A 13,770-nucleotide genomic window follows, 5' to 3' on the forward strand; every position below is an offset into this window, starting at 1 on the left:
GCATGTAATATATTTTATATGAGTCACATTTAAGAACATGTCTCTGAAATGGTTTTCAAAACTGTCCTGGAGCAGCCCCAGCACTGTCTCACTCGTCTAACACTCGATTCAACTCGTCAGTTCATTATTGAGACTTTAAAACCTGAAGTGGGTCAGAAAAGGTAAAAAGAGTTGAGCGAAAATATATTGCGTGTCAGATCCGCGTCACGTTCAGCTGCGGCAGCTCTTAAAGAAATAGCAGCCAAAATAACCTAATAACCAGCTGCTGTGATGTCTGTTAATCAAAGGACAATAGATCTGAATTATACTGTGATGTTGAATGGCTATAGTTAATGGTTAAATGTTAAATATTGGGGGGGGGTGCGATTTTATAGAGAAATCAGTATTGGTATCATTGATACTGGCCTTCAGTCATAAAAAAGATGCCATTAAACAAATATATAAAAAATATACTGTATTTGTTGTTTGTACATTAATTTGAATATTGAATGTGAAATTATTGCAATATAAAAGTATATTTAAAATGTTATATTTTAATGTTAGGTGGGATTAATCGTGATTTATTTCAGAAAAATGTGTGTTAATTAGTAAATTTTTTTTAATCGATTGACAGCACTAATATATATAACAAGTGTTAGGTGTATATATATAACATAATATTTAACATTTGTGTTTATATTCTAAAAATGTTATACTTAATAAAATATTTTACGCCATATTGAATTGATGTGAACACATTTGAAACTCTTCTTGCCAATAAATCTGTCCAACTGATTCACAAATGGTTCTAAATTATTCATTAGCGAATCAGTTTTCATTCATGAATTTGAATGATTCCTGAATTTTATTAGTCAGAAAGAGTGGGAACCCTGTCTCTAAACGTGGCTCTGTTATGGCTATTTGTTTTATCTGCGTCCACCAGTTTAATTTCTTTCTTTTTGTCGGCTTTGAACTGCTCTTTTCTTCCAGATTCAGCAGCTCTGGCTATAGGCAGAGGAAGAGTGTCTAGAGTAAGGGCTCGTTTAAACGCACAAACAACAGCTACAACTTCACATTGTGTTTAATGGAGAGCGAACGGTGGTGTTTGTGTGTGTGCGCGTGCGTGCGTGCGTGTGTGAGAGAGAGAGAACGCGAACAACTGTTTTGTCTTGTCGATTTTAGTCCGAAATGATGGCGTATCCATAAACGCACTACGACACGCACCCTCTCGCATGCGAAGAGCACAGTATATACTGTATGTATAGACATGTCCTCTATATCTGTATATACGTCTGATGTCAGCATCCGGCGCTCAGAATAGGCTTTTACCCATGATGCACTCTTTCAGTGATCTTCTAGATGTATATTGTTCTTTGAAGGAAGCAGCATGGCAGTTCAAATGGAGTGCATGGTGACAAACTACTGTACATATTCAGGTGTCTAAGTTAATCGTAAGAGTCTTGTATAAGTTGTTTTTGCGTTTTGTCCAACATACTGATGACACCAAGTCTTTGTGGGGGTTAACTTTTTGCTTACCTGTTGTTTGTTTTTGTTTGTTGTCCCTGTTTTTGCTCTCTCATTCAGTCTCTCTATCTATCTCATTGTGTGTGTAGTGATTTGCTCTAAAATGACTAAAAATGATTTCCTTTTCCCTTTCTTTCTCTCTCTGTCCATTCCTTTTTGCTCCATTGTGATCGCTAACCTTTCAACAAATAAACAATAAAAGAGTCTCAACCGAGTTTGAGAGAAGCGGGAGATTTGAGGGCTCAAGGTGAGGTGTCAGTGACTGTGGAAACCCTTACTTCCTCTCCTGGTTGATTATTTTCGTGTGTTGTGGACGTATATTTTCCGTCTCCCACTGTAGGAGAGATCAGAGTGTGTGTTAGTGTAGTGTGTACAGCACGAGGGCCATAAGTCTGCTTTATTCATGTTGAATGTTTGAGTGATGCGCTTTTTTTCTTCTCTTTTTAAATTAGGGCTGGGTGATGTTAAATATAGAATTTTTTTTTAAAGTACATTCATATTGATTTAGCTGGTTATTTAAAAATGATGTAACACTGCGAGTATCAAAACGATTTTAATGCACTTTATTTTGCCAGAGAGCATCATTAGACTAGTTTTGCAGACTGTAGTGTTGATGAATATTTGGCAATAGCGTCTCTGAATAAAAGTGGCAATGTGACTTTTTAAAAAAATGTATATTAAAATATTTTAGTAAATATTTTAGTTTATTACTATATTTAATATTAAATTGCATATAAGCAAAATTCATTTAGGTGATAAACAGTTTAACTAGATTTTCACACAATTATTTTTTTTAATAAAATAAAATCTAAAAGAATTTAATTAATTAATTCTTTAAAACATTTTGCATTAAAACATGCTTGCTGTTGATTTTAAGTGTTGGTTCTACTGATTTGGAAATGTTAAGCTATTTTGTATATAATTTTATTATTTTTTTTTTGCAAGGATGCATTCAATTTATAAAGTGACAAAAACATTTGTTACAAAAGATTTCTAGTGCAAAAAAATACTGTTCTTTTGAACTTTCTTTTCATCAAAAAATCCTGTAAAAAAAACAAGTTTCCACAAAAATATTAAGCAGCACAACAGTTTGCAGCACTGATAATAAGAAATGTTTTTCGAGCATCAAATCAGCATATTAAAATTATTTCTGCAGGATCATGTGACACTGAAGACTGGAGTAATGATGCTGAAAATTCAGCTTTGATATCACAGGAATAAATTACATTTTAAAATATATTAAAATGTAATAATATATTAAATTTATTTTAAATTGCAACAATATTTCACAATTTTACAGTTTTTACTGTAGTTTTAATCAAATAATTGCAGACTTAGGAAGCATAAGCGACTTAAATTTAAAAAATATATATATATTATTGAACCTAAACTTTGTGTATATTGAAAATAATAACATGCTGATTTTATTATTCTATTTTTATTTTTTTTTAACTACATCACCGAGCCCTATTTTGTTACATGGCATTAAAAATGAGCTGCTTGTGTGCATGCCCTAGTCTGCTGTGCATTTGATTGGCATTAATTCCCATGTGTGATGATAACCCATGCATGCAGCTGCTGCACTGATTCTTCACTACCATTGTGATCAAGTCTCAGTGTGTTAGTAACCTCAATACAAGAAACGTTCTTCTTCATCCTTTGCCTTAACCTTACCTCCCTCTCTTTCCATTCCCATCCCGCTCCGTCCCGCAGTCGCCATGTATCTGGGGATCAGCAGAAAGATGAAGGGAAAGATGGAAAAGACGGGAAACCCCGCTCTCTCCGTTTCACCTGGAGTATGAACACCACCAGCACCATGGAGCCAGCCGACATCATAAATGAGATCCGCAAAGTTCTGGACGCCAACAGCTGCAGTCACCAGCAGCGCGAATGCTTTCTGCTTCTCTGTGCCCACGGGGACAGCCGCACCGACAGCCTCGTCCAATGGGAGATGGAGGTTTGCAAACTGCCCCGGCTCTCACTTAATGGTGTCCGTTTTAAGAGGATATCTGGCAACTCCATCGCTTTTAAGAACATTGCTTCCAAAGTTGCAGGCGAACTCAAGCTATGAATATATCTTTAATCTAACTACAGTACATAGAGAAATTTATGAAATGGTTCAGTTCAGTATAGACGAACAAATTAAGTTGTACAATCGTAAAGTAGCAGTTTCCGAATTTATTATTATAATTTTTTTTTTAAATAAACAAACCACTTACATGTATTTGAAAAAATGTATATATTTTAACATTGCTTAAAGCAATAATTTCTTAACATCGGTCACACAATTATCGTATTCTCGTGCAAGCCGTTAAATGCTGTAAAAAGAACAGGTTTGAACCTTTGAGTGTTACGATTGTATGATGCTCTGAGAAGAACTCATTGCCATCGCCATCATTGCAGACGGATGAGCTGAGGCTGATCATTCAGGAAATGGACGCTAGATGGAGATTTGTGGGGTTTTGTTTTGGCTTTTTAACAGGCACTATTCTGTGGTGGTTTTAAGTATCGTGTGTTTTGGGCGGCTCTCGAGTTGCTTTTTGAAAATGTGCTCTGCGCCTCTATGTATTGAGGGTGCTCGTCTGTGAAAGCGGCTGCAGTAAACCTGGTTTGAGCTCAGTTTCACTGTTTGAGTGCTATTAAGAGCAACATTTCGATGTTTTATAATTTATTTCACTTTTGCCCACTCAAATGTATTTTTTGTGTAAATAATGTACTTTATGCGGCAAGTACACATTTTCATACTGTTTTGTTGGGAGTTCTCTGAAACCAAGAGGGCATCTTGTAATCTTTCACTTATATGACTCGCCACAGATTCCATTAAACTATCTGTAACTTGTCACAGTGTTCATTGCAGAGATCTAATACAGCTACAAAAATGATCTCAACATTTGTATTGCCTGTTTTTTTTCCTGACTCTTCCTATTGTATGAGCTGGCAGCTCAACTTGGAGAGCTTTATACAATCAAAAAAAAAACTGGTAAGAGTTTCAAAGTATGATTTGTTTAGTTTTACAAAGAAGTCTCTTATGTTCATCAAGGCTGCATTTGTTTGATCAAAAAAACAGTAAAAACAGAAAATATTGTGAGAATTTTACAATTTAAAATAACTTGTTTACTACTTTAATGTATTTTAAAATGTAATTTATTCCTGTAATGGTAAAGTTGAATTTTCAGCATCATTACTACGGTCTTCAGTGTCACATGATCCTTCAGAAATCAGTCTAAGATGCTGATTTGCTGATCAAGAAACTTTTTTTTTATTATTATCAATGCTGAAAACAGTTGACAAAAGTTGCTTAATACTTTTGTGAAAGCCATCATACATTTTTTAGGATTCTTTGATCAATGAACAGCATTTGTTTGAAAAATAAATCTTTTGTAAAGACACTATTAATCTCTTTATTGACACTTTTGATCAATTTAATGCATCCTTGCGGAGTAAAAGTATCTCATTTTAACATTTAAATAATATTTCAAATTGTAGTTCTAGACTATTGCATTGGGTAGGAATTGCAGTTTGTGTGATCTCTAGAAAATAGTTTCTAAAAATGCTTGAATTATTCTCAAATCATGAATAACTGTAAAAGTCGTGGAAATTAATTAGTGAAAAGGTATAGGAATCCCGGAACTGTCAGCATGATAGAACAGGGAAGAAAGACAAGAAGCAGGTCAACACGAGCCAAATTTTATTCTCTGACATTCTCATTCATCTGTTGCCCTGTGACATCTGTATGTGTAACAAGAACTCATTAGAGCAGAGACAAGGACCCTTAAATAAATCGGGTCTTCCAAGAACAAGTCAACAAACAGTCAATCAATGAACAAAGGTGGGGGAAGTGGAGAGAGGAGAATGTGGGAAGTGAGGTTTTGGAATGAGTCTACTTTTGAGCAGGCATGAGGTCCTCAATGGCCTGGCCTTTCTCTAGCCGTTTCTCCATCACTATCAGCAGTTTGACTCCATCCACCACCATCTGCACCAGCTCCACCTCAGAGAAGCCCAAGCGGTCAGCGTTGGAGATGTCAAAAACACCACCCACAGCTGCAGTGTCCACACCACCTAATGAACAAAGGCACCACTTACTTATTGGCATCAATTTGCGCTCTATATTTCTGTTCATGACACTCAGTGTTGTGCTGTTTAAATCTACTGCAGCTTAAGTCAGTTCGGTTCCTACCTGTTCCACGTTTCTGCAGCCTCAGTCTCTTGAGGATCTCCTCAAACTGGCGGTATTTGCTGAGATTGGGCAGTTTGACGTGCACTCCTGCGCGCAGGCCTGTGCCGAGGTTGGATGGGCAGGTGAGGATGTAGCCAAGATGCTCGTTCCACATGAATGCGTGACCCTTGTTTTTGAACAACTCCTCAATCTAAAAGAACAAACAATCAGTTAGTGCTTCTTGCAGCTCAGCTATCTAGTGTCTTGCATACACCAGAAATAATTGAAAGGGTTAGTTCACCCAAAAATGAAAATTAGCCCATGTTTTACTCGCCCTCAAAGCTAGGGTGACCATATTTTAGTTTTCCAAAAAGAGGACAGTGGGTGCGGGTGGGGGGCTGGGGTGTGGTTGGTTGATGGTTTAAGTAATGCCCAAAGTAGCGCAATCTCAAATATCAAAACTCAAAATGTCATTTAAATACCTAATATACATATTTTACAGTCACTGTTAAGCATATTTATCATAAACATAGCTAAAAAGATTCCTACCAGTGGCCGCCCTTCACAAAACTTAACATCTAGCACAGTTTTATCATATGTAGAATGCAAAATGTTTCAATACAAGCATTTCAGTCGAATGTAATTTATGCAACATTTCAAACTTTTAACCCATGGGTGAAATCAAGCCATGGCAACAGTTTAAAAGTAGCCCAATTCCATCGGGAAAAAAAAACCCCGCGGACATCCAACGTGAGCTGCAGGAGTCAGATCTGACTGATCACGGGATGAGAGGAGAGATGGCTGACAAGATCATGCTGGAGGATTTGCTGCTCAACAGATCCTGAGCTAATTGACAAATATCTGATCTTCCTTTACACAGAGCGTGCGTGATCACGAAATCTAAAGTGAAAGGCGAGCACTCATTCAAAAGAGATTATATTCTCTGCATATTGATAGCCCAAGTGTTCAAGTGAGCATGAAGACCACAAGTGTGTGTACAACTTTTCATTACTTGATGGGACACACTTATAGTGTTGTAAAAACGCAAGTGTTTACGGTTTTATTTTTATTTTCAATACTTTGCATTTTAAAATCAACTTCTAAATGTCTGTTCGGTAGTCCCTATAACAGATGACACAATTTAAAACTGGTGCTTCTAATAAAGTGATAAAAAGCAGTTGCAAATGTTGTACAAAAATAAATACTAATCTTTGCAGCAATAAAATGTGTAGCACTTTGTTTTACTACCAAATTATATGTAATATCTTACTATTATTAATATTTAACTTGCATTGGAAAGGTTTCTGTGACCTCTCGCGAGAGCTTGGCAAAAAGTCTCACGATTTATTTCCAGAACATGATGCATGATGGGATACACTAAGGAGCGGTATTCGAGATAGTGTGGATTTAGTGTGCGTTAAGGGCACTGCGCTTTGGCATTTTTAAGACCTAGGACAGTCTTGCGCACTTGCTTCCTATCGCGCGCACGCGCTCTCAAGTGGCCAAGACCGCAAGTGTGGGTATTTGGACAAGGGGATGGTCACCCTACTCAAAGCATACTAGGTGTATATGACTTTCTTCTTTCAGACGAATCCAGCTGAAGTTATATTAAAAATTATCCTTGCTCTTCCAAGCTTTAGAATGGCAGTAGGTGCCATTTTTTGTAAGAAAAATATCCACATTTAAAACATTATAAACACTTTTCTCTCACTTCTGCTAACCGTTGTAGGTGGAAGCCGTAGGACGTATGCGTAGCGCATGCGCCGGTAATTAGTGACAAACGCGGAAGCATGATGGAGAGAGAATAAAAACCGCCAGTCTCAAATTAGATGTACAAAACAAGGATTTGTAAAGAAAAATGTCGGAGGATTTCGATAGAAGTCAAGAGGAGACTGATTTTCTTTTGCTAAAGTAAAGAAACTTTGCTTCCTTTGCTCCTGTAAACAAACTCGCAAGACTAGCATATCTCAGAGGCGCGCACGCTGCGCATACGTCCTACGTCATCCGCCTGAAATGGCTTGCACATATGACAGTTAGTGGAAGTGAGAGAAAAGTGTATATAATTATATTTATTATATTATATTTTTCTTACAAAAACGCATCGATTCGCTACAGGAGGCCTTTATTCACCCCCTGGAGCCATGTGGGGCACATTTTATTATGGATGGATGCGCTTTGACTACTTTTGGACTGTTGAAAAAAAAAAAAAACACCCGCCTAACGTTATTCCCATTCTAACGCTTGGAAGAGCCAGGATCATTTTTAATATAACTCCGATTGAATTCGTCTGAAAGAAGAAAGTCATATACACCTAGGATGCCTTGAGGGTGAGTAAAACATGAGGTCATTTTCATTTTTGGGTGAACTAACCCTTTAATTTATAAGATCAAGCACATTTATGACAGAAAAATAATGATAATGACACAGAGGAATGATATGTGGCCTATTTCACAATCGCAATCACTTTCAGAACAAGTTTTCCAGCTAATGAATTATAAAAACACTGACAGCCAATCAGAATCAATTGACTTTGAAGAGCTTGAGCTATTAAAGCTGCATAACTGCATCACGCTTATAAGCAGAATGTTATTGTGTATTAGTGTAGGCGCTAATATAGTTACTGTTCTTGGTGTGAATGGGCTTTTAGGACCACAGTGATGTAATACCTTAGTGAGACCTGTGCAGAAACGGTTGAAGACCTCCTTCATGTTGCCACCTTTCTGCATGGAGATGACACGCAGGTGGTCCTCCTCATTCACCCACACGAGGAATGTCTTGTTATCATTGTGCCTGGAGACGAGGAGAAAATGAGTCAGGGAATATCTTCTATGACCAGCACAGAAATGCAATACTTGACTAGAATTAATTTTTTTTTTTTTAACATTTACAGCTTGTTACAAATTACATAAACTTAATAGAGTAATAACAGTAAATTATGCATAATTAAACATAACTATCTCTGTATTAAGTACATGTTAATTAATATTACTCTGTACTTAAATGTTTAATTGCACTGTAAGAAGAATGCCTTAAAATAAGCTGTAAAGCTAGGATAAATTCTAGGATCAAAAATTTAATTTCAATTAAAATTCTATTATTTTCAAGACGATACTAAAATCCAAACAATTAAGAATTTTCTCAGCACTTTTTTAATGCTGCATGTTTTTAGTGTAAGACTGATAAAAATATGCAGAACGAACTGCTGGTGCTACCTGTATTTGAAGAATCTGGAACAAACTGACAGCAAGTAGGTTCCTTCTCTTTAAAAGACACTATAAAAGTAGCACAAGCAGTGCATTAAAGACAATCCAGAACACTGACCAGATGCCCCTGGCGTCAGGCCAATCACGAGCCATCCCTGAGGCCAACAACAGGGGAGACACAGGCTTGTCGAACAGGAAATGGTCATCGATAAGCTGCTGCTGTTCAGCCTCGGTCATGTTTTTCAGGGCATAGTATTTTCCTTTGAGATCCCCAGTCAGAGCACCTAGAGCTACAGACAGAGCAAACCAATCTGTGAGTAAATCCTATATCTTTAAATAAATGATTTCTTAAGAAATATTATCATAGACTACAGCTTCATAGACTACATTGGTCCAGTCATAGTGGATGATACTCATCACCACTAGAGGGAGCCACATGAACAGGCCTAAGTTTCAGGAACATAAATACTGCATACCAGTTTGCCTACTCATACTATCCCTAAAAGTATGTACTCTGTGAAGAAAAATATACTTTGAGTGTGTAGTTTCAAAGAAGATTAGGCGTACTTTGGGGCATACTACAATGCCATAACCACATCTATGGATCATAACCAGACACACCATAAACGGGGTCTTTCGTGCTAAGGATTCTTCTGTAGTTCTGAACCAAATCCTCCTCCAAAGTGCAAAGGACTGTGGGCAATATCAGCCATTAAAGTATACACTGATCTACACTTCGAATTTTTACCAGAAATAGTAGACCATCCAGGTACCTTTGGGAAACTCATTTCAACATACTACGCTTTGGGACACACTAATTCTGCTTACGAATACTATTTAGGACTGATGCAAATTGGGATGCAGCAGACGTTTCTTCCTGTCTCAAATAAACCGATGTTTACCGCGTTGCTGCAGTGACATACCTTCCACAGAAAGCTTCTCAACAGCTCTTCTCTCTCCACGACTGCAGTGGGGCGGCAGGCAGAATCCGCAGATGCTCCTGCCTGTTCTGACGCGAGAGCTCAGCACATAATTGGCGTCCAGGTCATCACCACCCTGCAGAAACAGAAAGTTTTAGTCTTTAAAGAAGCGATATCACTGTACCAAATATTAGTGATCAATGAGGTCTCATTATGTTTTGGACCCCACTGACTTTAATTATGTGGCCAAAAACATTTTTCAAAATATCTTTGATAATGTTCCACAGAAGAAAATATCAAACACTTTTGGAATGAGGGCGAGTAAATAATTTTTGGATGATCTGTCCCTTCAACTTCATACCTTGAGGTTACTGGGGTTGAGGTCGGTCTTGTGTTTGTCTGTGGGTTTGTATCCTCCATGTCTGTCCTGAATAACAGGGTCCAGCAGCTCCTTGAACACCTCATAGGTCTCCTCATCCCCAGCCACACAACCCACAGTCATAATGAAGGGGTGGCCTGAGATGGGAAACAAGTCCATGTACACAAATTAGGAGCCATGCAATCAGATGCCAACACTTAGGCCTACTAAAAAAATCCATGTTTAACATCATGTGATTTCTCTCAGGACTATCTAACCCTGGCCCTGGCCCCTGACAGACTATGTGTGTTCTTTTACCAGGATTATCTACTCCAGTCTGAATGGCATTATCTATGGTGAAGCCGCTGGGTGTGCAGCGCTGACGGAGGCGCTTGTACATGTCCAGAGTGAGGTACTTGGCCATATGGTTGTTGTGCTGTGTGAGGTCTGGATACTCTTCCTCAGCTGGCCGCTGCTTGATGGTCAACCTGGCTAGTTTAGCATTGCTAAATAAATACAACAACACATGGGGTGTAAAAATACCACGCACTGCCGTCGAAGGATGAAGTCACCTGTTCTGTTGTGTTCTGAATGGGTAAGCAAGCACCATTTGTTTCACCAAATACACTGTTAAATTGACTAAGAAAGCTGAACGTTCATGCTATTTTTCAGGTCAAGTCTTCATGTGGCCAGCTAGAATGCCACTGCATTTTGGTCTTATCTATACAGGAACTGTTTTTATTCGAAGCCCTCTGCACTAAAACAATGAGTCAGCAAGGTCACCGTTTAATCACACTTCTTTCTGCTCGTAATGCACCTTTATGTTCTAAAAGTGCATGAGAAGTGGTCTTTTGGAGGACTTTGAGTTGTTTCAAAGTTGTTTCACGGATCTTTACCTGGGTTATCTACCCCGGTCTGGATTACATCATCCAGTGTAAACCCGCTGGGTGTCTGTTTGGAGCGCAACTTCTCATACAGCGCCGGTGTGAGGACCTTGGCCATATGGTTGTTGTGCTTGCTGAGGTCGGGATATTCCTGCTCAGAGGAGAACTTCATCTTCAGCTGGTTGTGACTGTTCCCGAAAGGCATGGCTGCTGTTCCCTGAGCATGGTGGTGGGAATGGGATGGAAAATAACTGTGGTTACACTGAATGTGAAATTAAGAGGTTCAACACTAAGTCCCATCTTGACATTTGAATGAACCTGGACATTTTATTTTTTTTTTTTAGAAATATGGATACAGTGAAAGAGTTCTACAGCCTACCTACTTTTATGCACGTGATTAGTGTTACTGAAAAGGTCAAATATGTGCTATGGTTCCATAAAAATAGTCATAGGGTAGGGAATCCTTTATCTACATAGACACCATCCTTAAACATAGTAAAAATTTGTAATAAATAAATGAAAAAAACGCTGTAAAATGTTGCCCCATTTAGCCGCTATGCCTAGGACTCTAGAATCTAGAGCGTGATGAACGACTCCTATAAACTGATTCGTTTTAGTGAATCATACACATACAATGAAGTACGATGGCCGAATGAATTATTCTTATGAGTCGATTCTTTATAGTGAATCAAAGACGCATCAGTCTGAGTTGTTACAGAATGAATCCGACTTATATATGAACCGAAAGTTATTACTTTCGTTATGTCTGACTGGAATTGAACCAAGAATTGAGACTTTTCATGATGTGAAACGTTATTTAAAATCTATGTAGGCCTACGTTATATGTACTTGAAATAATTGTATTATATGATTTTTTAATTTGCTATATCTGTTAAAATCTGAAACGATGTCATCAGTTGGCAACACACGGATGATGGTATAATTTAATAAGAAATTCTTATTATTATTCCAAATGTTTCATACTCAGAACTACTAAAAGAATCCGGAATCGTTGACAGGAATCGGGGAAAAAATTTAAATTCCTAACATTTCCCATTCCTTCTTGAAGGGTGAGTTTGGGAAAGCTCGCCAGATGGTTCAGGTCTATTTCAATACGAAATATCTACTCATCGTTGTGCTGTAACTTGCACTGAAATGCCTAAACTTTTGCGCAAAAGTACGATCGATGACTTAAAACTGGGCGTCCACTGGACGGCACCACTTCAACGACAGAGAAAGAGTGAGCTGTCATTGATCATGACCTGCAAACAGGACGCTTTCTTTCACAAAAAGCCTAGACATGTTCAAAAAAAGCATGATATAGGCCCTCGATTCTTAAAAGATTATTTTTAACATATTAATCTCAAACACTGAGCCGATCGATCCCTCTCCGTGCGTCAAATTCCCTTCATACAACGATGCACTAAAAACCAAGTCTTAAAGCTTATCCAGAATCATTCAGCGCCGTTTATAAATGTATTTCTTAATACATTTTAAATTTCGATCACGCTTAAGCAACTAGTTTAATGAGAGATGAAAACTTCTCAATGAAGCCTTACCGTGGGTTGTGGGGTGCTAGAGCTAGAGGAAGACTGAGCTGAGACAAAGATCCCTATTTTTCCGGTAGGAGTATATGAACAGTATGAATGTTGAAGTGGCGTCTGTCTGTTCTCCAGCACTAGATCCTGATGGAGCGTTTGTTTTATAGTAGAGGAAAGCCGCGCTCCCATTGGCTGCTATTTGCAGTCCATTCATCCCATTGGAAGAGCTTGAAATATGTAGTATAAAATGTGCAAATATATAATTATAAGAAAATGTAAGTTTAATTTAATTACGTTTATATCCTAATCAAGTAATTTCCATGCAATTGACTTCGAAAGTGTTTGACCTGTAAAAAAATATATGTAGTAGATTTAGATGAAAACAAACAACAATGTATAATGTGTGAAAGTCTTAGACATTTGTGTGGATGTGTATGTGTTGTTTGCCGTTTGTCACCCACAATATGAATTGTTTTTGCTTAAATGTGTCTTTAATAATGTTATTTATAATGCTAAATTATACACATTATAGTATGATTTAAAGGGGTCATATGATGCTGCTAAAAAGAACATTATGTTGTGTATTTGGTGTAATGAAATGTGTTTATGCGGTTTAAGGTTCAAAAAACACATTATTTTCCACATACTGTACAATATTGTTTCTCCTCTATGCCCCGCCTTTCTGAAACGCTTCGATTTTTACAAAGCTCATCGGTCTGAAAAAGCGAGGTGTGCTGTGATTGGCCAGCTATCCAGTGCGTTGTGACACATACCTAAAACGTGTGACGGAAATGTTATGCCCCTACCATACTGTGATGCCCTGTCCAGCCGGAGCGACGAGACAAAAACATTAAAACATTATAAACGAGGCATTTGTTGCATCCAGTGGGGACATAATTACGGATTATAATGACTTATACTGTCTTTTTAGTAAACATAAAACCATGTCTGCATTTGTGATCGGAGAAATGACAAACAACAAGCACTACTCTACACTGCTCAAAACTCCTGTTTTTATATTTAAATTCTTTAAATATAAAAAACATACTTACAGTCTGTGAGTCAGAACAGCTGGCATTGTAGTCTACTCTACCAGGATCAGGAAACAGTCCTCCATAAAATGTGCTGCACACATCTGAATATTTGGGTTAAACTGTTCTGGAACAGTGTTGTACATACAACTTAACCACTGATTTCTAGTTGTG

At 37.8% G+C, this 13,770-nt stretch overlaps 2 protein-coding genes across 9 annotated transcripts in view; one reads left to right on the forward strand and one right to left on the reverse strand.

The window, feature by feature from the left end:
- LOC107698147 (MAP/microtubule affinity-regulating kinase 3-like) overlaps positions 1-4,410 on the forward strand; it is a 33,207-nt gene extending 28,797 nt beyond the window's left edge. For 2 of the 5 annotated variants that reach the window (XM_016499086.1, XM_016499088.1), the window contains 2 exons: positions 1,706-1,750; positions 3,217-3,383. In XM_016499086.1, the coding sequence (XP_016354572.1) occupies positions 1,706-1,750; positions 3,217-3,305 (134 nt within the window). In that variant the 3' untranslated portion in view covers positions 3,306-3,383. Of the gene's footprint in view, positions 1-1,705; positions 1,751-3,216 lie in introns of all 5 variants that reach the window. The other 3 variants (XM_016499084.1, XM_016499085.1, XM_016499083.1) reach the window with 2 other exon arrangements.
- Positions 4,411-5,176: 766 nt separating this feature from the next.
- Positions 5,177-13,770, reverse strand: part of LOC107698148 (creatine kinase, testis isozyme) — a 12,063-nt gene continuing 3,469 nt past the window's right edge. The window contains exons 1-9 of one of the 4 annotated variants that reach the window (XM_016499090.1): positions 12,664-12,690; positions 12,584-12,616; positions 11,037-11,241; positions 10,144-10,298; positions 9,786-9,918; positions 8,981-9,152; positions 8,326-8,449; positions 5,681-5,870; positions 5,177-5,562 (exon numbers count right to left, since the gene is read on the reverse strand). In XM_016499090.1, coding sequence (XP_016354576.1) covers positions 5,384-5,562; positions 5,681-5,870; positions 8,326-8,449; positions 8,981-9,152; positions 9,786-9,918; positions 10,144-10,298; positions 11,037-11,229 — 1,146 coding nt within the window. In that variant the 5' untranslated portion in view covers positions 11,230-11,241; positions 12,584-12,616; positions 12,664-12,690 and the 3' untranslated portion in view covers positions 5,177-5,383. Of the gene's footprint in view, positions 5,563-5,680; positions 5,871-8,325; positions 8,450-8,980; positions 9,153-9,785; positions 9,919-10,143; positions 10,299-11,036; positions 11,242-12,583; positions 12,762-13,770 lie in introns of those variants that run through there. The other 3 variants (XM_016499089.1, XM_016499091.1, XM_016499092.1) reach the window with 3 other exon arrangements.

The sequence above is a fragment of the Sinocyclocheilus anshuiensis genome, unplaced genomic scaffold (assembly GCF_001515605.1).
Source record: "Sinocyclocheilus anshuiensis isolate Anshui unplaced genomic scaffold, SAMN03320099.WGS_v1.1 scaffold1734, whole genome shotgun sequence".
In the NCBI taxonomy this organism is placed as follows: Eukaryota; Metazoa; Chordata; class Actinopteri; order Cypriniformes; family Cyprinidae; genus Sinocyclocheilus; species Sinocyclocheilus anshuiensis.